The sequence below is a fragment of the Festucalex cinctus genome, chromosome 9 (genome assembly GCF_051991245.1).
Source record: "Festucalex cinctus isolate MCC-2025b chromosome 9, RoL_Fcin_1.0, whole genome shotgun sequence".
NCBI lineage: Eukaryota > Metazoa > Chordata > Actinopteri > Syngnathiformes > Syngnathidae > Festucalex > Festucalex cinctus.
In genome coordinates, this window is record NC_135419.1 from 19,235,115 (window position 1) to 19,260,513 (window position 25,399).

Sequence of the window (25,399 nt, forward strand, 5' to 3'; positions counted from 1 at the left end):
AATAAATAAATTAGCTGTTTGAATGCAGAGAGTACCGACTGAAAGATGCTGAAGAATGAATGGCCCGCGCGAGGATGTGGCGGCAGCGACGTAAACACAGATTGAGGCGCCGTATTGGAACTACCGGGGGTGAGATAATGGCCGCCGCATTAGATTAACTTTCAGCCCTTAAATGCAACACATTTAGGCAATCTTGTCCCCCCCGCCCCCCGCCCCCTTCCTAAAAACATGTCTGTGTGTGAAAAGGCCTCCCTCTCGCTATCAGGAGGCGGCGGCCCCCCGCGCGCAGATGCAGCTGGCGAGGCGCAAGCGTGGACTGTCAAGATGGGCGTTCGCAAAATAATTGAATTTTCATATCAGAGGGGAGCAGAGTCCCGGCGGACAAAAGGAGTGCTGAGTCCTCTGTGATATTGGCTCAGGGCCTTTGCCACGCGCGTCAAATCACTATGTTAATGTTCCCGCCTTTTCTTTTTTTTTTTTTTTTTTTTAAGGCCACTTGTGCCTCGCCAATGTACAAGCGATGCCGTTTGAAAAAAAAAAAAAAACGCGCAACTATTGATAAGTAGGCAGCAGCCCCCCCACCACGACAGTACCCCCCCCCCCATCCCGTCCTCCCTCTTCCATTATTAAAATAGTAATTTATTTTTTTTTCGAAATCAGAATGGCAGCATGCTTTCTTTTCTCTGCAGCTTTAATTACTTTCCTAACTTGGCTGACCCTGTGCGCGTCCTGCAAAAATATAATATTAAAAAAAAAAAAAAAAAAAAGTGGGGGGGTGGAGGGAGGGACCTTGAACAAAAGCTCATCTCTGTGCCGCATTCAGGGTGTGAAAATCTATCAAACTGGATTTTTTTTTTTTTTTTTTACTTTACAAGATTTTGGCTTCACACGCCACACAAAAACTCAAAAACAAACCTTGCGTCAACTCAACAAGGTTGGAGACATCCGACTATTATTAGTAACACCACATTCACCTTTAGTGACCTGTCCCTCTGCCCCCCCACCCCAAACACACAAAGTTTAGCAAGTTGACACGTTTAAGACCCACAGGCGTTGTTTTAACCCTCCCACACTCTATAAACCAGGAACACTTTTTTAAAGTATTCCTTAGCACTTCTCATTTCTCATTGTCAAGAAAAAACTCATGTATAATATCCATCCATTCATCCATTTTCTTGACCGCTTAGTCCTCACAAGGGTCAGGGCAATGTAGAACATCATTTAAAAAAAAAAAAAAAGAAAGAAAGAAAAAAAAGGCTGTCTCTAGCACAGCTCTTCAAAAATAAATGCCCTTTACTGTAAAAACTAAAATGGTAAAATTATGTCAAACTCAATTCTGTTAGCTCAATGCTAACATAATGCAAAAAGTCTTAAACAGTCTAATAAGAATTAGCATGATGTTAAAGAGATACTTTACTTATTTAGCCATTTTTGGCAGTCAAACGTTAATATTTTGTCTATAATTAATTTTATACTTTCATTATTTTTCATGAACAATTAGTACCTTTAAAAACACATTTTGCAACGTGCTGTCAACTGAAAATGACATCACAAGGGCTCAGGTAACCAATCACAGCTCAGCTTGTGAATGTCACATGACCAAACCTAGATAACAGGTGAGCTGTGATTGGTTACCTGAGCCCTTGTGATGTCATTTTCAGTCGGCAGCAAGTTGCAAAATGTGTTTTTAAAGGTACTAATTGTATGTGAAAAATAATGAAAGTATCAAATTAATTATAGACAAAATATTAACTTTTTATTGCCATAATGGGCTAAATAAGTAAAGTATCCCTTTAAGGTAACACTGGTCAACAGTAAATTTGAATCAGAAATGGCTTTACGTGTCCCGAAATGTATTTTTGACGTTGATAAAAAAAAAAAAAAAAAAAAAAAAAATTCTTCATTTTTTCGTTTAAAAGTTTGACCTCGTAAAAGTTATGACATTTAGATTTTGTACCATGCCTTGTAATTTATAGCTATGACGTTGCAGTGTCTCTAAAAGTGTTTTTTTTAATGCCAAAATCAAACATGTCTTTACTTTTTTTCTATCACAGGTTTTTGAGTTTCATTTTTTTGTTTTGAAGTTGCGCCAATAAAATGGATTTTATCATTTGTAATTTATAGCTATGACGTGTGTGTGTTGATTCCACCTTTCGCTGAACCTATCCATTAATTCACAAATATTACATTACACATATTAATATTATTATGAAAATGTGATGTGCTAGAGAAACTCAGAATTCATCCAGAAAAGTTGCTAAAAAAAAAAAATATCTGTTTGTTGTGCTCAGGCCAAATCAATACAAATGTTAATTTGACAACATCTTGATGCCCAGAAACTATATTCAAGTGAATTGAGGAGCTTCATTTTGACAAAAACGGTGCCTTGCCACCATCTTGTTGACATCTATAGAACATTTTAAACCTTCAAGTGGGCCTAGTACTTTTACTAGTGCCAGATAAGACACTGATAGTATCTCTAGTAGTGGGGGAAAAAAAAAAATACTACTTTACTACTGTCTTTCAACTCGTGCACCAAAATGTCTTACAAGCGACGACAAAGAGCATAGCGTGTCGCTTAATGTGGACATCACACGCGTGACGACGGTTACTGGCGTGTTTCTTGCGGCCTCCCTCTCTCGCAGGCTGCTAATATGTTGTAATCCGCCTCTATCGCGCTCTCACCTCCGAGCTGGCTGCACTTTGGAAGGGAGGAGGAGGAGAAAGTGGGTGATGGTGGGTGGGGGGCTCGGTGTACTGAACGACACAGCGGCGGCCGCCGCTGGTCTTTTGCTGACTGCCTGATAATTGAATGAGCGATTATCCCTCCCATTAATAGACAATGATACACGCGGCCCAGTCGTATGTCGGGAATATTAATGAGAGGCTGCGGCGGCCTTGATAAGACGAGTGCTGCGCGCTTGCTGTAATAGGGGTTAAAACAATTTGCCCCCACGCACACATACACTTTCGCTGCATACTAATCTACAGTCTGACACTAAACAATCATCGCACCCGCCCCACCAACAGTGCCAAGCCACCAAGGCCGAGGCGCCTTTGTGTGTCGTCACGGCAGAATGACATGCTAATCATCAGCAACATTGACGGTTTGTGTACAATGTACAGTAAACGCAGCCTCCATCCCAGAGGTTACATTCAAGACCCTCCCCCCCACAATAAGTGACCACATTTTTTATTTCTTGACAATATGTTCTATGCAGCCCCACTAGTCTACATATGCTTTTCTGGTTAATATTGCATTTGTGATATATGAGTTAAAGCAAAATACAGTTGTTTTTATCCATCTCAGGGGTCGGCCATTTTGTCACTTGCTGTTGACTGAAGATGACATCATAGTTGCTCAGGTCTCAAGTAATAACCAATCACAGTGCAGCTTCAGAAAACAATTGAGCTATGTTTGGTTGTTACCCGAGACCTGAGCAACTGTGATGTCATCTTCAGTCGACAGCAAGCGGCAAAATGGCCGCCCCCTGATCACCTATCATAGCTCAGGTGTTTTCTGAAGCTGAGCTGTGATTGGTTGTTGCCTGAGCCCTGCTTAACTGTGATGTCATCTTCAGTCGACAGCAAGTGACAAAATGGCCGACCCCTGAGATGGATCAAAACGGCTGGATTTTGCGTCATAACTCATAGTCCACAAATATAATATTAATCAGAATGTCATGCTTAGACTGGTGAGGCCACATATAACATTATAGGTTGACTTCCACTTTAATACTCCTTAAGTATATTTTAATAGCATTTATGACACTCGCTTTTGAAGGTCTTTAAACACACTTTTAAAATAATACAAACACGAATCCTACATTGAGGCAGCAAGAGCAATGGACGAGAAAAAATACTGGACAGGCGGTGTTACCGTGTACAGATCCATCGTGTTTACAATAAATATCAAAATATTTTTCCAAACTATCATTTCACAATAATATACTGTCCATCAATATAATCATGCCCAAAAGATGTACAATGGAAAATGAATCTACAGCCGTTAATTTCTGTAGGCATAAAAAGCAGGATTACAACAGATTTAATGTTGAATAACCAGTTGAGCAAAAACTAGTCACGGACTCACGGATTTACATATATTATCTCAATTTCGTGAATTGTGACTCACAGAGGTTAGGTTGACGTTTTGCAGCATTTATTTTTCCTGATGGGCTTTCCTCTCACTTGATTGTTGATGCAGACCAATCCTTGGTAGCACCCAAAGTTTTACCTCAGAGAAATTTTTCCTAGCAATAAAATGTACACGTTGGTTGTTCGTCTCTGTGTGCCCTGCGATTGGCTGGCAACCAGTCCAGGGTGTACCCCGCCTACTGCCCAGAGCCAGCTGAGATAGGCGCCAGCACCCCCCGCGACCCTTGTGAGGAATAAGCGGTCAAGAAAATGGATTGATGGATGGATGGATGGATGGATGGATGGATGGATGGATAAAATGTACATGAAATGCTTCTCCCAGACTTATTGGTACAACTGTACCAATCGTACATGGTGGCATTTTCACCATAGAGGCAGAAAATAACGTGGACAGCCGCAGAGAAATCAATGTATTTTAAGTTAGGTGGCATTAATAATGAGTAGCATCGCAAGATGGCCGCTGGTGGCTTCATCTCGTCAACGGCAAGTAAGCGGCATTTACAGTCCATTCATACGCACGTCCGTGAAACTAGTCCGATCTTGAAATACTAATTCCTGCTTTCATGCTTCTTCTTTCAAATTTAATCAGATACTTGCCTCATTGAACAATTTTCAGCAGTGAAAAGTGAATATTTTGTCCAGAATGAATTTGATAACTTCATTATTTTTCATATACAATTAGTACCTTTCAAAAAATCATTTTTCTACTTGCTGTCGACTGATGATGACATCACCTGTGCTGAGGAAGTAGCAAACGGCCAATCATGGCTAACCTGTTTTCTGGGTATGATCAGTAAACTCAGCCATGATTGGTCGTTGCCTACTTCCTCAGCACAGGTAATGTCATCACTCGACAGCAAGTAGAAAAATGTATTTTTAAAGGTAATAATTGTACATGAAAAATAATGAAGTTAGCACATTAATTGTAGGCAAAACTTTTTACTGCTGAAAATGACTCAATGACTCAAGTATCCCTTTAGAATGTAAAACAACAGTATGACGCCACCAGGTGTCAAGCAATGGAATTACACAAAATAAGCACCAGTCAAAAATTTAGCTTTAAACTGTACAAAAAATTTTGCAAAATAGCAGCACTGCAAATCCGGAACTGCAATGATTTAGTGTATGTGCCGGATTTTTAAGCATTTATTTATTTTTTTTAAAGGGTTAGGGTTATAATTTTAAGATCCAAACAGTTATGTTGTGTGCTGTAGTTTGTTTTGTGAATTTTATGTTTTTTCTATTTTATTCATTCATTCATTCATTCATTCATTCATTCATTCATTCATTCGCCTACTTTTTGTTATTATTTTTTTAATGTAAACTTTACCTGGATTAGCTGGCAACCAGTTCAGGGTGTACCCCGCCTACTGCCGAAAGACATCTGGGATAGGCTCCAGCACCCCCGCGACCCTAGTGAGGAAAAGCAGTTAAGAAAATGGATGGATGGATGTAAACTTTATTTACTTGTAGTTGAATTGAGTATTTACCACAGAATTAGCAGTCTGACCTTAGACAACAGATAATTTTAGCTTGGGGGCTATACTGAAATTATTGTTTACGAAAATGTGTTCAATAAAATATATTCAAGTTGTTGCTTATTTCTCAAGTACCAATAAATAAATAAATAAATTAATTAGTTAATTAATAAATAAATAAAATAACGGTCAGGCAACATCTAAAATATAAAAAAATAAAAATAAAATGAATAAATACAATCTACAACAAGGCACTCGTATCTCAAGGCTTGCTCATCTCTATTTAAAACTCCTCTATTTCAAACACCAAGATGGCGTCAAAGTACTCCAAAACAATGTGAATTGATACAGGCCCAAAATGTCGTCGAAGAACATTATTTAGACACGGAGTTAATCATATCCTTGCCTGCAGTTGTTTGCACTTTGGTGGCGGTCTGCCCATTCTCTGTTTGCCCCACTTCACCCGAATACTTCTTTTACTTTTGAGTTTTCTCTCTCTCTCTCTCTCTCTCGAGTCAGGCGGCTTTTTCGCACTCGGGCTCCCACAAGCAGTTTGGAACCGAAGCAAAAAAAAAACACAAAAAAAACGCAAGCAGCAGAGGCGGCGGCGAGTGTCACGCTCGCCTGTGCGACAAACAGCCCCTCCAAGCCCATCACATTCCCTCAAAAGGTGACAGCGAATGTCGCCGGGGGTGAAAGACTTTGCGGAGAACGGGCCACGCCAATCAATCCCCAACATCTGCTCTCAATGGGAAGCAATATTTCCCCTTTTACCTCGCGATAATTGCGCTTAATGCCGTGAAGTACCTTATCACGGGGGCCGACGGCAAAAGACAGGCCCGTTGCCGTGGCGACGCCGAAAGCCATTGCTTTCCCTTTTCAGCCGGATAATGAACTTCCCTCCTCGCCGTGTCACTCCTTGCACTCCGTCGCCGCCGCCGCATTCAGCCGCGCTCCCGGCGTCCTTGAGATGCTTCGTCTCATCCGCCTCAACCCTGGAGAGGAGAGGGGAGAAGAAAGAAAGAAACACAAAAAAATAAAAAGAGAGGAAAATGTCCAATAAATGCGTCACTTAAGGCCAAGGTGTGTGGGCTGTTCACTATCATTACAGGTCACTTTTATTAATATGATGACCTGATTTCTAAAGTAAACATACAATTTGAAGAGATTCTTAACAAACAAAAAAAAAGAAAAAAAAAGAGGGGGGTGCTGTCAGTTCAATAAATGCATTGCTGAGTTTGCAGTTCCCAAAAAAATACAATCACTTTTTGTCATAAAATAACCATTAGTGAAATGACCAGCGCCATTTTGTTTGAAAAATATAATAGAAATAGAAATATACTTTTTTTTCCTGATGAAAGAGTCACGTACTAATCTTTTTTTTTTTGATAGGTTCCATGTTTTTATAGCAATAGAACACAATATGCTGTGGGCCTTGCAAAATCAGTCAAAATCCAGTAAAACAGCCGGGAGCGAAGGGGGTTGCTACAATGAAAATGGCTGCCAGTGAATGAGTTAAGAGCAATTAAGTGATTTTAAATGTGCAAACAGTTAATGAGGAATTATTATTATCATTATTTTTGGATTCATGAGAATCTCACAGTAAATTGAACATTTCAAAGAAACATATCTTCAGTTGGAAAACTATTATTAGGGCCCGAGCAGCGGCGGCGGCGGTGCCGCTGCGAGGCCCTATTGTTTTTGTAGGAATTCTTCTTATTATTATTCTTATTATTATTATTCTTATTATTATTCTTCTCCGCAAACAATCGCATTTTTGAGACGCTAAACGTGAACGAAAACTCACCAAACTTTACACGCACATCAGGCCTGGCGAAAAATTTGATATTTTAAAGTCGCCATACATAATAACAGAAAAATGGCTCCATAGCGCCACCTACATAGGTTAAACGGATCCCTGTCCCGCTACGATCGTCCTATGGCGACGAAAATTGTGTGGCACCCGTAGCACATCCAGATGAACAAAAACCTCTTTGATGTGTGTACCCTAAAATAGACAGAAAGTGAGGTATGATCATCTAACTGTCCAATTTTGGCCCAGTTTTGCACATTTACAGGGGTCATACTTTTGCCCGCTTCTCCTACACGGTTAACCCGATTAACTTCAAACTTGGGATGGACCATCTCAACACCTGGGACAACATCATTGTAAAAAATCTAAAGTTTTTGATATACTATATGACGTCGGCGACGCATCAAATTTAGAGTTTAAAAATTCTTACTTCATGAAGCATTGCCGGTTGTACGTTTAATCTAGAGCTACGAAAATTTGTACACATATGTAACAGGCTATGACCTACAAAAAACTCTTTTTGAACCATATGCTAAACCTCACAGGAAGTCCGCCATTTTGATTTATTTTGGAACGTGTTGCCATTTTTTTGGCCATTTCATTGGGGTCTTATTTTAACGAACTCCTCCTACAGTGTTTATCCGATCATCTTCAAACTTGGTGTGATTCATCTTAAGATGTTGAAGATGAAAAGTTATTGAAAGCTTTGTATTTCGTCGCACGCTGTTGTCATGGCATGCACTGTTTGCAAAGGAAAAAAAAAATCCTTAAAGAAGCATTGCCAGTTGTACGAAGCAGCTAGAGCTACGGAAATTTGTAGACATATGTAACAGCCCAAGATGTACAAAAAAGTCTCTTGGTGCCCTGTGCTAAACCCAACAGGAAGTCCCCCAGGGGCCGGGCATCACATTTTAAGCTAAAAAAACTCCTCTTTAACAAAGCATACCCGGCTGTACGTTTCACCTAGAGTTACCAAAATTTGTAGAGGTATATAACAGCCCTCGAGGTACAAAAAACTCTTTTTGAACCATATGCTAAACCTAACAGGACGTCCGCCATTTTGATTTACTTTGGAATGTGTTGCCATTTTTTGGGCCATTTCATAGGGGTCATATTTTAACGAACTCCTCCTACAGAGTTTATCCGATCATCTTCAAACTTGGTGTGACTCATCTTAAGATGTTGAGGATGAAAAGTTATTGAAAGCTCTTTATTTCGTCGCACGCTGTTGTCGTGGCATGCACTTTTTGCAAAGGAAAAAAATCCCTCTTAATGAAGCATTCCCAGTTGTACGAAGTAGCTAGAGCTACAAAAAATTGTAGACATATGTAACAGCCCACAGTGTACAAAAAAGTCTCTTGGTGCCATGTGCTAAACCCAACAGGAAGTCCCCCAGGGGCCGGGCATCACATTTTGAGCTAGAAAACTCCTCTTTAACGAAGCATTCCCGGTTGTACGTTTCACCTAGCGCGATGATAATTTGCAGGCATACATAAGAGCCCACGATGTACAAAAAAGTCTCTTGGAACCATGTGATAAACCAAACAGGAAGTCTGCCATTTTGATTTACGATGGGATTTGTTGCCATTTTTTGTGGCCTTTTTCAGTTGTCATATTTTAACGAACTCCTCGTACAAAGTTCATCCGACCGTCTTCAAACTTGGTGTGTTTCATCTTAAGATGTTTAAGATGCAAAGTTATCAAAAGTTTTTTATTTTGTCGCACGCTGCTGCTATAGCGATGCAGTTTGCCAAGTGAAGTGCTGCTTTGTTTTTTTATCTATACATGTGTGAAAACTTATGAAACTTTGCAAACACATCAGACTTGTCATGAACATGAATTTTTAGAGATTTATTGTGCAATTTGCAATAAATAGCGCCCTCTAGACATTTTTATGAAGTATTTCCGATTGTATGATTCTGCTAGATTTGTGAAAATTAGGACAGACCCCTATCAGCCTAATACCTACAAAAAAGTATTATGTAGCCATTTGCCAAACCAAAGAGGAAGTCCGCTATTTTGATTTTATTTTGGGAATTATACATCATTTTTGGCCTCTTTCATTAAACTTTGCACAGACAAGGCATGGAAAAAACTAACATTTTAAATGGTCCTTGTTCCATGTAACAGTACCCCAACGTGCCAGTACCCTGACGTGCAAGTAACCCAACGTTGTGCTCAATAGCGCCCTCTATGCATTTTTATGGAGCATTTCCAATTGTATGATTCAAGCGATACACAACTAAAGATGACTTGACCTAGATTTGTGAAAACTGGGAGGCATACCTATTAGCTTAAGACCTACAAAAAGTATTCTGTAGCCGTATGCTAAACCTAAAAGGAAGTCCGCCATTTTGAATTTATTTTGGGAATTGCACACCATCTTTGGCCTTTTGCACTCACAAAGCTTGTCAAAAACATTTTAGATGGTCCTTGTCCGATTTGACAGTACCCCAACGTGCCAGTACCCCGACGTGCAAGTACCCCAACGTGGCCCAGGTTGCGAGGGCCCTTTATAGCTGCTCGCAGCTCTAGTTATTATTCTGATTATTATTATTCTCCGCAAAAATCGCATTTTTGAGACGCTAAACGTGAACGAAAACTCACCAAACTTTACACGCACATCAGGCCTGGCGAAAAATTTGATATTTTAAAGTCACCATACATGATAACAGAAAAATGGCTCCATAGCGCCACCTACATAGGTTAAACGGATCCCTGTCCCGCTACGATTGTCCTATGGCGACGAAAATTGTGTGGCACCCGTAGCACATCCAGATGAACAAAAACCTCTTTGATGTGTGTACCCTAAAATAGACAGAAAGTGAGGTATGATCATCTGAATGTCCAATTTTGGCCCAGTTTTGCACATTTACAGGGGTCATACTTTTGCCCGCTTCTCCTACACGGTTAACCCGATTGACTTCAAACTTGGGATGGACCATCTCAACACCTGGGACAACATCAATGTAAAAAATCTAAAGTTTTTGATATACTATATGACGGCGGCGACGCATCAAATTTAGAGTTTAAAAATTCTTACTTCACGAAGCATTGCCGGTTGTACGTTTAATCTAGAGCTACGAAAATTGGTACACATATGTAACAGGCTATGACCTACAAAAAACTCTTTTTGAAGCATATGCTAAACCTGACAGGAAGTCCACCATTTTGATTTATTTTGGAACGTGTTGCCATTTTTTTGGCCATTTCATTGGGGTCTTATTTTAACGAACTCCTCCTACAGTGTTTATCCGATCATCTTCAAACTTGGTGTGATTCATCTTAAGATGTTGAAGATGAAAAGTTATTGAAAGCTTTGTATTTCGTCGCACGCTGTTGTCATGGCATGCACTGTTTGCAAAGGAAAAAAAATATCCTTAAAGAAGCATTCCCATTTGTACGAAGCAGCTAGAGCTACGAAAATTTGTAGACATATCTAACAGCCCAAGATGTACAAAAAAAGTCTCTTGGTGCCCTGTGCTAAACCCAACAGGAAGTCCCCCAGGGGCCGGGCATCACATTTTGAGCTAAAAAAACTCCTCTTTAACAAAGCATACCCGGCTGTACGTTTCACATAGAGTTACCAACATTTGTAGAGGTATATAACAGCCCTCGAGGTACAAAAAACTCTTTTTGAACCATATGCTAAACCTAACAGGACGTCCGCCATTTTGATTTACTTTGGAATGTGTTGCCATTTTTTTTGGCCATTTCATAGGGGTCATATTTTAACAAACTCCTCCTACAGAGTTTATCCGATCATCTTCAAACTTGGTGTGATTCATCTTAAGATGTTGAAAATGAAAAGTTATTGAAAGTTTTTTATTTCGTCACACTCTGTTGTCGTGGCGTGCACTTTTTGCAAAGGAAAAAAATCCTTCTTAATGAAGCATTCCCAGTTGTACGAAGCAGCTAGAGCGACGAAAAATTGTCGACATATGTAACAGCCCAGGATGTACAAAAAAGTCTCTTGGTGCCATGTGCTAAACCCAACAGGAAGTCCCCCAGGGGCCGGGCATCACATTTTGAGCTAAAAAAACTCCTCTTTAACGAAGCATTCCCGGTTGTACGTTTCACCTAGCGCTATGATAATTTGCAGGCATACATAAGAGCCCACGATGTACAAAAAAGTCTCTTGGAACCATGTGCTAAACCAAACAGGAAGTCCGGCATTTTGATTTAGGCCTTTTTTAGGGGTCACATTTTAACGAACTCCTACGAAATTTATCCGACTGTCTTCCAACTTGGTGTGTTTCATCTTAAGATGTTTAAGATGCAAAGTTATCGAAAGTTTTTTTTATTTTGTCGCAAGCCGTTGCCATAGCGATGCATTATTTGCCAAGTAAAATGCTGCTTTTTTTTTTTTTTTTGTCTAAACGAGCGAAAACTCATGAAACTTTACACACACATCAGACTTGTCATAAACATGAATATTTTAGAGATTTCTTGTGCAATTTGCAATAAATGGCTCAATAGCGCCTTATAGATATTTTTATGAAGCTTTTGGAAATGTATGATTCAGCTAGATTTGTAAAAATTGGGATACCTATCAGCCTAAGACTGACAAAAAAGTTTCTAAAGCCATATGCTAAACCAAACAGGAAGTCTGCCATTTTGATTTACTTTGCTATTTGTAGCCATTTTTTGGGGCCTTTTATAGGCCTCATATTTTCTACAAAACTTATCAGATCGTCTTCATTCTTTGGCGTGTTTCATCTGAAGATATTTAAGATGAAAAGTTATTGAAATTGTTTGTCACGCCTTTGCTCTAGCGATGCATTGTTTGCAAAGAAAAATACTTTTTTTTTTTTGAAAGTCTAAACATGAGCGAAAACTCAAAACTTTGCACACAGATCAGACCTCTCAAGAACATGAATATTTTAGAGATTTGTTGTGCAATTTGTAATAAATGGCTCAATAGCGCCCTCTAGACATTTTTATGAAGTATTTACGATTATATGATTCAGCTAGATGTGTGAATATTTGGAGGCACACCTATCAGTCTAATACCTACAAAAATTATTCTATAGCCATGTGCCAAACCATTTTGATTTTATTTTGTTAATTGTGCATCATTTTTGGCCTTTCCATGAAACTTTGCAAGCACAAAGCATGGCAAAAACATTTACAATTTAGACGGTTTCCTATGAAACAGTACCCCAACATGCCAGTACCCCGACGTGCAAGTACCCCAACGTGGCCCAGGTTGCGAGGGCCCTTTATAGCTGCTCGCAGCTCTAGTTATTATTATTTTTATTTTTTTTACATTTTATTTTAGTGAAAGTCTTTTCCACATTTCACAACAAATATTGCCACATAAAAAAAAAAAAGTTGACAAAACCTTGAATTGAAGCCCAACGTCACATCTTGTGTTCTGGCCAGTGTGTAACGTTTATGTACTCGATCCTGTTGGAGTGGAGGGCGGAGTCCCCTGAACTGTAACACCTGCGATCAATCAATTTGCACCTGTTTGTAATCAGCAGTGCCAATATTTAATGCTGCATTCGAGGAAAGCGTAAAGTTGGACTTTTCTGACTTCATACCAGGAGGTATGCACGCGAACGCCCCCTTTGAACTCGGAAATCTGAGTTGCAAAGTCGAAAAAGTGTCCCATCTTCACCGACAGGTTTAAATCTGACGTCACTCGACAATGGCGAATCCTGTTGAGAGAAAAGAAAGACTGTGAATGGCAAAACGAACACGATCTATTCTAACATTAATTTAGTTATTCTAATAAAATAACTCTGTAACCCAATGTGATTTTGACTGACTTTGTCAACCACAACAACAAACAATCTTTCATAATCGGCCATCTTTGTTGTTTACATTTGCTTCAAATGGTTTGAGGCCGAAACTGGGAGATTCCAAGTGGGGTAGTCCGACATCCCGCGTTCCTCGAATGCAGCATTGAACTCCCTTTCAAATGAGGTTTGTGTACCTTTAAGTACTTCTGGGATTTTCTCTTTCTTTTTTTGCCGGTTACCTTCCATTCATCTGTGGCTCCGCCCATCTCGTTTAGTTAATTAGCAGTACCACTTGTTTTGTTCTCTTGTCGACCGTTTGTCGCTGTTGTTTTAAGTTATTCTTTATTGCTTGATTGTGCAACTTTGATTGGAACCCAATTAAAAAAACTCATTTGTAGCAAACAACTTGCTAGCTTTATCATTTATATTTTTGAGTTTTTCCAACTTAAATTTCAGTTTTGGCCCCAAAAATAGTTTTGTTTTCTTTATTTTTTAAAAACAATGTGTAAGTATAAAGCAGAGGACAGTATTTACATTCAGATATGTAAACAAAGTGCATTTACCCGTGCAATCAAATAAGATTTATTAACTAATTCAAACCCCAAAAACATGTCAAAACATTTTTAATACTTTGTCCTTCATTCCCCAAAACGTATTTACACTTTTTTTTTTTTATGCACACGCATTCAGAAGGCTTTGAGGCGGCTTCTGACATGAAGAGGTGGCTTAAAGCAATGGTAGTTATTACAGAAAACGGCCAGCAGGTGGCAGCAGAGTATAAGAGATCAGCCAGGGCCTAGTTGCAAAAAGCTCTTTTTGTCAGTGTTTTGACCAGGAATGTGAATATTAATGAAACCTAGCTATATTTTAATGCTAATTGCTGCAAAAAAAAATGTTCCTGATGAGAGAAGAGACTCTAATTTTTTTTCCATGTTTTTATAGCAATCAAACACAATAATCTGTGGGCCTTGCAAAATCCGTCAAAATCCAGTAAAACAGCCAGTTGCTTCAGTGAAAATGGTTGTGAGTGAATGAGTTTAAAAAAATATTCTCTCCGATAAATAACCTAATCAATTAAATTTCTGCATCCATTAAATTAGATTGATCTCATCGTAGTGATCGCAATGATCATGTGATGCCTACTTTTTGCATAAAAAATAGACAAATGCATACAATTTACATTCAACACATTCAGAATTAAAAACAAAGTCATCTCTTATGATGACGTTCCCAAACAAAATTGGCACTTATTGGCATTTCTTATAGCATGAAAACGTGAAAATGCATCTGAAGGTCCTGACTTAAAGCTGATGGAAACGTATTTTTGCGGTGAATACAGTGCGGCGAGGTGAGGCTATTTGCGCTGAATAGACGTGTGACACGTCCTTCCCGCAGCCAATTTATTTTCTCATACTTGTGCAAGGACACACAAAAAAAAAGGAAACATGTCTTTTTCCTCCTACAAATGTCACGAATCAAGTTTTTGATCATAATAGTCCTTCATGTCCTTGAGCGCAGAAATCTGAGAACATCACATCCTTTTCTCAGTGCTGTCTGCAGAATATATATATATATATATATATATATATATATATATATATGGAAAGAAAATGCTAATTATCAGCCTTTATCACATTTATCCAACATTCACCGGTTCATGCTGAAGTTGTGAATTGTCCCTACAATGACAAAAAAAAAGAAAAAAAAAAAGTATTCTCATCACATATGTCATCATAGGCAGCAAATAACAAACAAATGCATCTAATCACGCACTGTAATGAACTATACTAAAGTCATTCAAATCCCACGAGTGCCATTAGTGTGCACGTGCAATATTAAAATGCATTTATTGTTGTTTTTTATGCTAGAGCATACAGAAGGTTTGGATGTCAGCTTCTGAACTGCAGATAAAGGTTGAAGCAATGATAGGCAAGCAGATGGCAGCAGAGTATAATAGATCAACCAGGGCAATGTTGCAAAAAGGTGTTTCCCCCACAGAACAGAAACAGGCTTGTGAGTAATGATGAAACTGTATTTGAATGCTAATTGCTGCAAAATGGAAACACATAATTTGTTTATTTTGAGAGACTCGAATCTTTCTATTGGTAAGTTCCATGTTTTTATAGCAATAGAACAGAATATTATTTCAAAATCAGTCCAAATCCAGTAAAACAGCGAGCGAACGGGATTGCTTCTGTGAAAATGGTTGGGAGCGAATGAGTTCAAGGTAAAGGAATTGGACCAAAACAATACATCTTAAACTTTCTTGCAACATGCTATTAATGACCAAAATAATAATCACACGGTAAAAAACATCCTCAGGAATAATGCTGCATTCGAGGATGGTCGGATGTCGGCCTTTTCCGAGTTCAAAACCAGGAAGTTTGTACCTCGGAAATTCCACTTGCGAAGTCGGAAAAAAAAAAGGACCCCGACTTCACCGACGGATTACAAGTGACGTCACTCTACAATGGCGACCCGTTGAGAAACACAGACCGTGAATGGTAAAACAATTTACTTGAGTATAAAACTAGATAGCTTTCTTCATTCATAAATATTCGACATTACTTCACGTAACGCACCGTACGTGACAGTATGCCGCTCTCTCCCGGCATGAAATTATACGGTGAACTACTGAACTGTATAAAATGCTTATGAAATACGATAAAAACAATATATGAAGCAAAATTACAAGAAGGTAAGTTTGCTGGAGGTCAAAACTGAGTTTTAAGAACCAAAATAAAAAACAATTTACCATTATCAGCCATTTTGGTTGTTCACTTTCGCCTCGAATGCTTCCGACCATCCTCGAATGCAGCATAAGGTGGATACAAGACGGGTTTTCCTATGACGGGACGAAAAAAAACAAAAAAAAAACACTGAAAGCAACATTTAATGTAAGTGTAGGCACGAGGGCTGGAAATCTTTGACTGTCTCACGATTCGATTACGATTTTTGGGTCTACGATTCGATTCAGAATCGATTTTCGATTCTCGATTCAAACGATTTTCGATTCAAAATTATTTGATTGACACATGATTTCTGTTTCAATTTACAGATATGTAAAAAAAAATTATAATCTACTCCAGTCTGCTTTGCAAGACAAAATGACAAAGAGACATTCAAGTGTCTTTTTTTTGTTTAAATATTTATTAATTTTGGATTGTAAGCGCCTTTTTCAACAAAAACAGCATGTGGGCTACAACTGCCTTTTCCCCTTCTTCATTTCTAATTTAAATAAAATCGATTTTTAGATATTAATATCGATTCGATTCGATTAATAAATGAGAATTTGATTCTTTTATGAATCGATTTTTTGGCACACCCCTACACACAATTCCATCCAAATCAAAAGCAACACAAGCCATCAACATTTCACTAACAACACCCCCCTCAAGTTGACCAAGCAAAACTTTCTTAAGTCCGGACATCGCAGGCTCTCGTCAGCTCCTCCTCGATTCCTTCTCCGGCGAGCGAGCGACATCATTGCGCCATCCGTCACTTTGACCGCTCCGCTCGGGTCCCACGATGCAAGACGGGCAACACTCAAATCTCCTGCCACCCCACGTGTTTTTTTTGGGGGGTATGCTATTCTATTTTTGGATTTTGTGTATTGTGTAATATTTTTTTTATTGCTTTTTGTTTGCTGCTCAAAAAAAAAAGAAAAAAGAAAAAATGCCGGCTGGCGTTGGTGTTGATGGTGACACTCGGCCTGGGGCACTTGAGGAGGAAAAGCAGACACTTTTTGCTTGCAAAATGGCGGCGACGGTGGTGGGTGGGCGACTCACCTCCAGTAGGTGGAGCTACAACATCCAGTAGATGAAGAGCTGAAGCAGGCCGGTCATCAGCAGCAGCGGGACGGAGGGCGACGCGGCAAGGCTGCCTGATTGTTGGGAGGCCACAAAAAAAGACGCCGGCGTCAAACATTTGCCTCATTTGTACTTGACTGACAAAAACACACAAGTGTCAAAGGTGGTGCTCGCACTCACTACTCGAGGACAAGTACAGTTACTCAAAAGGACTTCAACAAAGTACACGTGCGGAACTGACGAGTGAGCACACTCGCGAGCAAAAAGCTTCTTTTTGTTTTGTTGACGTCCCAATTTTGTTTGTTCCGTAGTCCAAACGGAAGACGACTTGCAGTTCACTTGAGGCCACAAGGTCGCACCAGAGCACTGTCAAAACCAAATGTGGCGCTCTGGCGCCATCTTGTGGCAACTCTCATAAATATATGCAAGAAAAAGTCAAGCAAAAACTTTTTTGTCTTTTTGCCCCTTAGTGACGTTTCATGGAACAAAATCACATTTCAACAAGTGAAATTCAGAACACAACTTGATTCAATTGACTGGTCACCATTTTTTGGGGGGGAGGAGCAAGAGTTGCCAACCTGAAGGGTGACGCTCAACTGCAAACGTTTTTTCAAATTTGACGTGACCCCTTCAAATGTTGCCAATCGTTTCAAACAAATCAGGAAAAGAGATGGGGAGAGCGCGAGTCGTCAAAAAAAAACAAAAAAAGTGTTGCCTTTACTTTTTGGACCTTTCGCCAATCGGAGCAGACAAAATTGGATTTGCTGGCACGCAAGTCCTGACAGCCACGTGGCATTTTCCACAAAATGGAGTGGTCGCAACAAGTGATAGGAGCGGATTGCCCGCAAACTTATCAGCATCAACAAGGACGGAGAACTCCTTGGTTTCGGATGGACTGCCATCTGATGGTGTTATCGTGGCCGTGTACACGTACGCCTCTCTCTGATTGCTTCAAAGTGTTCAAGGGCAGTTTCTGGTCTGTCTTTGCAGGGGTGAAGTCCGTCCCATCTTTGGACCATGCGTAGGTTGCCCCAGGTACCGCAGCATCTAAATCGACATTGTCACCAGTCTCGCAGTCACACGCCTTGTCCGCCGGACAAGTGCAGGTTCCTTGTGCCAGAACTAGAGCAGAGAGACCAAAGTTCTATCTTAGTCAAACTGTATCGATTGCGAAACGTGTCGTATTACAAAAGCTCCCCAAAGCTTTGAATAAATCATTTCAAAGTCAGGAACATCGATGTTCATTACTTTTTGAGAGTGCATTGTGGGTAATTTTGAGTTCTCGCTCCCCTACAAAATGGCGTAACGTAATGTTTATGTTAAGTGTCGTTGCTATAGGAACCCCGACTCATGACAAGTTTGCTCTGTATTATTTATTTGGTTGTTACTAACATACGTTTGAGATTCATTTTTCAAAAATCATTTCCAGTTGAATACATTTTGTAGAAACAACGTCATTATTGTGTTATTTACGTCGCAACACATTCAGTGCGTAGTGACGTCACGTCAATGGCGGCATGGCTCTCTGCCCAGCAATGTCAAACGACAATAAAGAAAGCAAGGTTCAGCCTCGTAGCGTTCCTAACTCTACATGTTTTAGCCAGCTACATAAAAGTGAGCACATAGAGAATGTGTACCTTAGGGAAAAAAAAGTGTGCTCGGAGGAGCACATACGGTTTAACTTATAAAAATAACTGCAAGTTGACAAGTCACACTGTGGCAATATATTTGAACCATCTAAGTTTTAACACGTGTTTTTATTATTAACTATCAAATTTCAAACACAGGCATTTTTCAACATAAAAAAACAGCCAAAATATTCATGAAATGAAACGAAACATCTTTAAGTCAAGCATAGACACCCCCACACACACACACCCACACACACCCACACACACACACAATTGTATTTATTTTTTTGTTTTTGGTGAAAAAAAAAAGAGAGTAAAATTATGTTTTATCTTGAGGGATTTTTGTGTCATCTAAGTTTGAGTTTCAATTTAAGATGTCGAATTGTTTCGAATATTTTTATTGATGGGGAAAATAGTGCTAGAAAGTTGATAGTAAAACAGGCATCAATGAAAAAAACTTGCATTTAAGTTCGAACTCAAATGGTAAAAGAAAAAAATAAACATTACACCCAACTACTGAGTCGTTCACCATTAAAAAAAAACAAAAAACAAAAAAAACACCTAATAATTCAGGTAACACAAATGTACTTAGTCATCACACCACAAGGGGGCGCAGATGCTCTATTCTTGCTGAGGGGTATTTGAAAAAGTGGAGCGTGTCCCACGGGAATTAATGCAGACAAGATATATTGTCTGGCATGGAATTTTGGATCATCAATTTTGGAGTCAGAAATGATCATTTGAGAAAATGTCTTGGGATATGTGATGTCACGCCAGTCCAGAAAAAGTGTCAGTCAACGAATTTGAAAAGTGGACACAAGTGCGGTTGTTTTGTTTTCCATCCTTCAGATCACCTTCAAATCTGTTTCTGTCCCTCAGATTTGTAAGATTTCCCTTTTTGTTTTATGCTTCTTTTACAGCATATAAACATCAGTTCAACATATTTGTAGGCAGTGGCCCAACACTGACAAAAGTTTCAGGCCTGCTTTCCCAAGTCCCAAAGCTAATAAAGGAATTGTGTGGAGGAGGTTTTGGAGGAGTCACTTCCAGATCCTCCATCTTGCACCCCCGCCCACCGTTTGCGCTCCTCCACGCCATGAGAGCAAATCAACAGATGTCAAAGTGAAAGACAAAAACAGCTGGCAGCTGTGCACTTCACAGGTCACAATATTAGGGACACTTGCAACGCGAGTTCCACTACGAATAAGGACGTCATTACAAAGGGATTCATGTTCTTACTCATGTGGTCATGGAGGTTTTCATTCAACAGCAAGCTTAATATTGAGCTTCCTGCTGCCGCCTTTTAGTTTGTAGTATTTAGCTAAAAGAACGTGGAAAAGTACGAGAAACCAAGATCGGATTTATGGAGAATCAAACGTAAAAACTGGCATGGCCAAAATAAATCATTGCTGATTAACCCGAGTAAATGATGAAAATAATTCACTAAAACAAAAAGTGAAGGACATTTTTTGCTAAATGAGAGTTTTAGTTTGTGAACTCTCAACATGGCGAATTAACTGTTGTTGTGTTTTTTTACTTCTTGTTTTTCCATTTTATTTTAGTCGATAAAATGTTTTGTTGAAGTCTTGTAAAGTTAAAATAAGTGATCAATAATGTAATTGTAAATTTAACAACACAGATAAGAGTGTTTAGCAACTATATCCAAACATCACAATACAATAATTATCACGAAAGTGCGGGGAGGTTGGCGATATAATAAAAGGATACAATATTGTAAAAAAGAGCTCATACTAAAAAAAAACCAGCAATATTATGATTTTGTACATAACAGCAATGCATATAAACAACTTATAATCTCTAATAAGATTTCATATTGATGCACTTCCTCCACATATTGACTCGATTCACAAGAATATTTTGTTCATCTGACCATTAGCGTGGATTTGAAACATAGAAGGGCCAAAACATCCCTTATGAAAATTAAACCACACTCAAAAAACACCACCAGAGGGTGCTAGAACTGCACAAATGGAAATTTTTATATCGTGACATGACGACGGACGATATTGCGGCAGTTTTAATAATTATATCAAGATATTACCGTTATCATTACATCCAACTCTGCCAAATTTGAATCATTAAAAACATCAAATTTTGTGTACTGAATGCATGGAATCACATCCTGTTCAACTATCAACTGTTAGTCAATACTTCTAATCCAACATGGAAAATGGATGCTACTTTGTCTAGCATCAATCTGAAGCCTACACATAACTACAGTATGTAGTCGAGCTGCAAAAATAAACCTACTTGAAGCCTCCAATGTATTATGGGTCATCGTGACAATGAGGCATTCTAATTGGCCACTCCAGCACCAAGCGCAGGTCCACACCATCACATCGGACATTCCCCACCCCGCTCTTCTGCATTTCTCTCCGTGACCAACACACGGGCAACAACAAGGCACTCTAAAGAGGCTTTATCTTCAGCGGTGTCCAACCAGTTTTCCACGAATGTTATTTTGTTTACACAAAATGTACTTCAATGTCAATAACCAAAATGGCGACCAGCTTCAGATCTTCAGCGCAATCTGTTGGGTCAAAAGTAATGAATCCAACCTTGGATCCAATCCGCTCGAAATCCTCAGCTAACCCAGCCCAGTCGATTCAGAATATTTTTTATATAACCATTTAGGGTCACTGCAATTTATCAAAGCAGTGCAAAACAAAAAGCAAACATTCAATTTTCTACAACTTTTGCTCCTCAACGTCAACGTTCGCATCCAGAGCGACGCTGCCGGCGTTCTTATTGGCCGGCGCTTGACTCCTGGTGCCCCGCCTCCTCCCTGTCAGCACCGACATCAGCCTGGCGCGGTACCGGTCCCCGGCCAGGAAGTACAAAACGGGGTCGATGCAGCTGTTGGCGCTGGCGAGCGGCCTGGTGACCTTGTAGGCCAAGTTGACGGCATCCAGCGTGCGGCAGTCCAGCCGCATCACGCGGGCGGCGTAGTAGACGCTGCGCGTGACGTGGAAGGGCACGAAGCTGACGGCGAACACCGTCAGCACCGCCGCGATCAGCCTGAGCGACTTGCGCCGCGACTTGCCCGCCAAGCCGGGCCGCCGCAGGGCGCACGCCATCCGGCAGTAGCACGCCACGATGACCAGGAAGGGCGCGGCGAACAGAAGCGCCGTGACGGCCGAGCTGTAGTCCACGTACGCGGCGAAGGAATCCCGGCTGGTGGTGTCGTGGCACAGCGTGTCGTTGCCCCGCCTTGACGTGGTGACGAAGGCCACGTTGGGCAACAGGCAGACGAGCACCGCCGCCCACACGCCAGCGCAAGCCAGGTGGGCGTGGCGCGGCCGGAGCAGGCGGCGCGCCGCCATGGGGTGGCAGATGCCCGCGTAGCGCTGCAGGCTGATGCAGGTGAGCAACAGGATGCTGCAGTAGAGGTTGGCGTAGAAGAGGAAGCGCACCGTTTTGCACGCCGCCGTGCCGAAGGGCCAGTGGCTGCGGTTGGCGTAGTAGTAGATGAGCGTGGGCAGCGACAGCACGTACAGGAGGTCGGACAGCGCCAGGTGGAACATGAAGACGGCGCTGGGGCTCCACGGGCGCGTTTTGGCGAAGGTCCACAGGGCGGCGGCGTTGAGCACCAAGCCCGCCGCGAAGACGAGCGAGTAGGAGATGGGCAGCAGAACGTATTTGAATTCCTCGTCAAAGCGGCAGCTGGCGTTGAAGATGGATGGCGCCGCCGCCGATTGGTTGGACTCCGATGGGAGGGACGTTGCCATGGCGACCGCCGATCTCACGCAGCCGAGTCAGGAGGTGTTGAGAGAACCGTCCGAGGACGAGGGGGCTCTGAGGTGCGCACACGGAGAAAATGTTGGCGGGGACCAAGGTTTTTATAGTTGATGAAAATAAACACTAAATAACTGAAAATAAAATTTGGGGGCTTTTAAGGAGTCTCATTTTAAAGAAGTCCTCCTAGAGATTTTATCCGATTGTCTTGAAAATGCGGGTGTTTCGGCTAGAAAAGTTCAAAGCTTTTTATTCCAAAATCTGTTGCTGTGGCAACGCACTGTTCATTATTAAAAAAAATTATGCTTTTCTTGGATGGTCTAAACATGCATGAAAACATGTGAAATTTTACACACCCACCAGGCCTGGCAATATATATATATATATAGGGCCTATAAAAACTACATCTATCTATCTATCTATACACATATATATATATATATATATATATATATATATATATATATATATTAATATCGGTATATATCTATATCACTTTATATATCAATATAGATGAATATATATCGTTATAGATCGATATCGATCTAGATCTGTATAGAGTGATATCGATATGTCTATATCGATCGATATATATCGGTATCGAGATATGTCAAAGCAATCGATGCCGGTACATAGCATCGGTATATCTATATATCGATCGATAGCAATCAGCATTGTCAATATAGATCTATGTCACTCGGTATGTATCGATATAGTCCGGTATAGACCGATATATATATACACACACCGAAATATATCTATATACCGGTAGATATATCGAGATATATCAACATATCGATATCAATAGCAAGCGATATATTTTTATATTGATCGATATTTATTGGTATTGGTCAATAACGATGTAGATCAATAACTATGTGGGTATCATTATACAGATATATACCACCGGTATACCTATATCGATAGATCGCAATCCGCATCGCGGAGATCTAGATCTCTAGATCTATATCACTCGGCATGTATCCATATAGTCTGGTATATACCGATATCGTTATAGATTGATATATATACACACACCGAGGCATATCTATATATCAAGATATATCAACATATCGATATGTATCAACATTGATATATTTCTCTATCGATCGATATTTATCGGTATCGGTCGATAACGACTTGGATAGCGAGATACAGTATATATCGATATCGATGTATGCTATCATTCGATATATCGATATATTTATATATTGGTCAATATCGATATATAACGTTGATATAGATCGATAACGAGCACTATATCTATATAGCTATCTGTATCTATCTACCTCTATCTCTCTATATCTGTTTTTTTTTTATGAAAACTAAAACAACAGCTTCTGTGTATAAAAGTAACTAAAAAAATAACTAATTAATAAAAGTCTCCTTTGTTTTAGTCTCAGTTAATATACATTGTTTGAGTTTTCATGATTCATTTTAATGTATTTATTTCGGTACTGTTGTACATCTGTAAACAAGAATGAAGGTCAAATAGCAATTTGAGAATTGCAACTTACCTGACTTTATTTGACATTACTTTGTGACTTTTACTTGGTGAAACAAACAATCATAAAATGTTTTCCAGTCGGTCTTTTAGTTTTTAGTTTTTTTTGTTTCAAGCCGAGCATATATCCTCCCATCTCTACCTCCAACATGGCGGACGAACAACTAGCGGTTGTCGGTCACGTGATTAAAAGAACACATTTGGGACATGCGTGCACTTTTATCAATGTGGCCCTACAATTATGAGATATTTAATCATAAACTCGAGTAATTTAAGTGTCAAATATCAACGTTATCTAATAAGTAGTTTCTAAAACATTGTACTTGTAATCAAAAATAACATCATTAGTAATATTATTAATCATAATACAGTTCTTAATTGTGTTCGGTTTTTATTGAGAATGCAAGTGTAACAATGAACTGCTCGTGAACAACTTTTACAGCAATGAACCATGTATCCCATGTTGTACTGTACTTTTAAAAATCTGTGTGCAAAGCCGAAAAGTAAAGTCCAACTAGTAGTAGTAGTAGTAGTAGTATGTTCCAAAAACTACTCAGATTGCTCCATGCATTCCACGTGTCTACACGAGTATGACAAATTGTGACAAAAAAAAAAAAAAAAAAAGTCGAACCGACAGCGTGTGTCCTAACAGAGTCGTTGAAGCAGTTTTGTGTTGTTTTGTGTCGGTACCTGCAGAATTGGAGGTGCTCGCTTTCCACCAAGTCCTCTCCACTTGGAAAGTTGCAAGGAGACCCGCACAGGTGCCCTGAGGTGCTCCTCGGCATAATCTTCTTTTCAAATGTTCCGTACAAAGTCACTAGCTGATGTTCGGATGCCTGACTGGCTGGCTGGAGTGCATTAGACACGGCGCAAAGTTATTGGGCTGGAGGGGGTGGCCGCGGGCTGGTTGGTGGGTGGGTCGATGTTTGTATGCGCGCTCTTGTTACTGCAGAGGAAGGAGCGAGCCGTGCGCGCTCACGCGGGAACGTGCTGCTGAATGGACACAAAAGATATCACGCAATTAAATTCATTTATTTTAAAGGTAAGCATTCAAATTCTGCTTTATTAACGTACACAATTTATAGAACTATATTTTCTAACTCGTAATGTTGTGAGCCATTAAAAGTAGTATTGGCAATTAAGTAACTAAGTTCAAATACTGTGATTAAGTTAATTTTGACAGCGAATTAAAGGAAAATTAGACTATAGCATAGACAACGTTTTATTCTATTTTTGAGTGGGACCAAATTATCAGGCATGATGTTAAATTCAACTCTTTAAGAGCACACTTATGAGCATAATTGCCATCTCTAGAAAAAAAAAAAACCTTGTACAACATAGTGTGAACTACAACCATATATAGTAAATATTAAGCAATACTTGCTAGAGAGGCATCCAAGTACAATCAGACATATTGAAACTACATAAGAATAGAACTTCGGGATGATGTCCAGAGGTCATTTACTTGAACAGGAACACGAAAGCAACAAGGGAAATGTATGA

The 25,399-nt window shown here is 39.9% G+C and overlaps 2 protein-coding genes across 9 annotated transcripts in view; both read right to left on the reverse strand.

The window, feature by feature from the left end:
• sox3 (SRY-box transcription factor 3) overlaps nucleotides 1-12,909 on the reverse strand; it is a 31,520-nt gene extending 18,611 nt beyond the window's left edge. For all 3 annotated transcript variants that reach the window (XR_013285019.1, XR_013285020.1, XM_077532447.1), the window contains exons 1-3: nucleotides 12,794-12,909; nucleotides 6,444-6,631; nucleotides 5,489-5,571 (exon numbers count right to left, since the gene is read on the reverse strand). The gene's annotated coding sequence lies outside the window, so the exon portion shown is untranslated. The remainder of the gene's footprint in view (nucleotides 1-5,488; nucleotides 5,572-6,443; nucleotides 6,632-12,793) is intronic.
• Nucleotides 12,910-12,967: 58 nt separating this feature from the next.
• On the reverse strand, nucleotides 12,968-24,742 carry LOC144026311 (P2Y purinoceptor 4). 6 transcript variants are annotated; one of them, XR_013285101.1, is made up of 3 exons: nucleotides 17,727-18,243; nucleotides 16,985-17,079; nucleotides 12,968-13,112 (listed from the first exon to the last, which is right to left on the reverse strand). XR_013285101.1 is itself a non-coding variant. In XM_077532903.1 (2 exons), exon 2 carries the CDS (start codon nucleotides 22,383-22,385, stop codon nucleotides 21,345-21,347), a length of 1,041 nt encoding a protein of 346 aa, XP_077389029.1. In that variant the 5' UTR covers nucleotides 22,386-22,452; nucleotides 24,587-24,742; the 3' UTR covers nucleotides 18,698-21,344. The 6 variants fall into 6 exon arrangements, 1 of the variants encoding a protein (XP_077389029.1); XR_013285102.1 differs by lacking the exon at nucleotides 12,968-13,112 and adding an exon at nucleotides 24,587-24,742 and having other exon boundaries at nucleotides 15,203-17,079; nucleotides 17,727-18,127; XR_013285099.1 differs by lacking the exon at nucleotides 12,968-13,112 and adding an exon at nucleotides 15,203-16,916 and having other exon boundaries at nucleotides 17,940-18,243.
• Between the last annotated feature and the right edge of the window lie 657 nt (nucleotides 24,743-25,399).

Bases quoted from the DNA above. Each gene is read 5' to 3' on its own strand.
- LOC144026311 (XM_077532903.1), bottom strand. From the start codon at position 22,385: ATGGCAACGTCCCTCCCATCGGAGTCCAACCAATCGGCGGCGGCGCCA.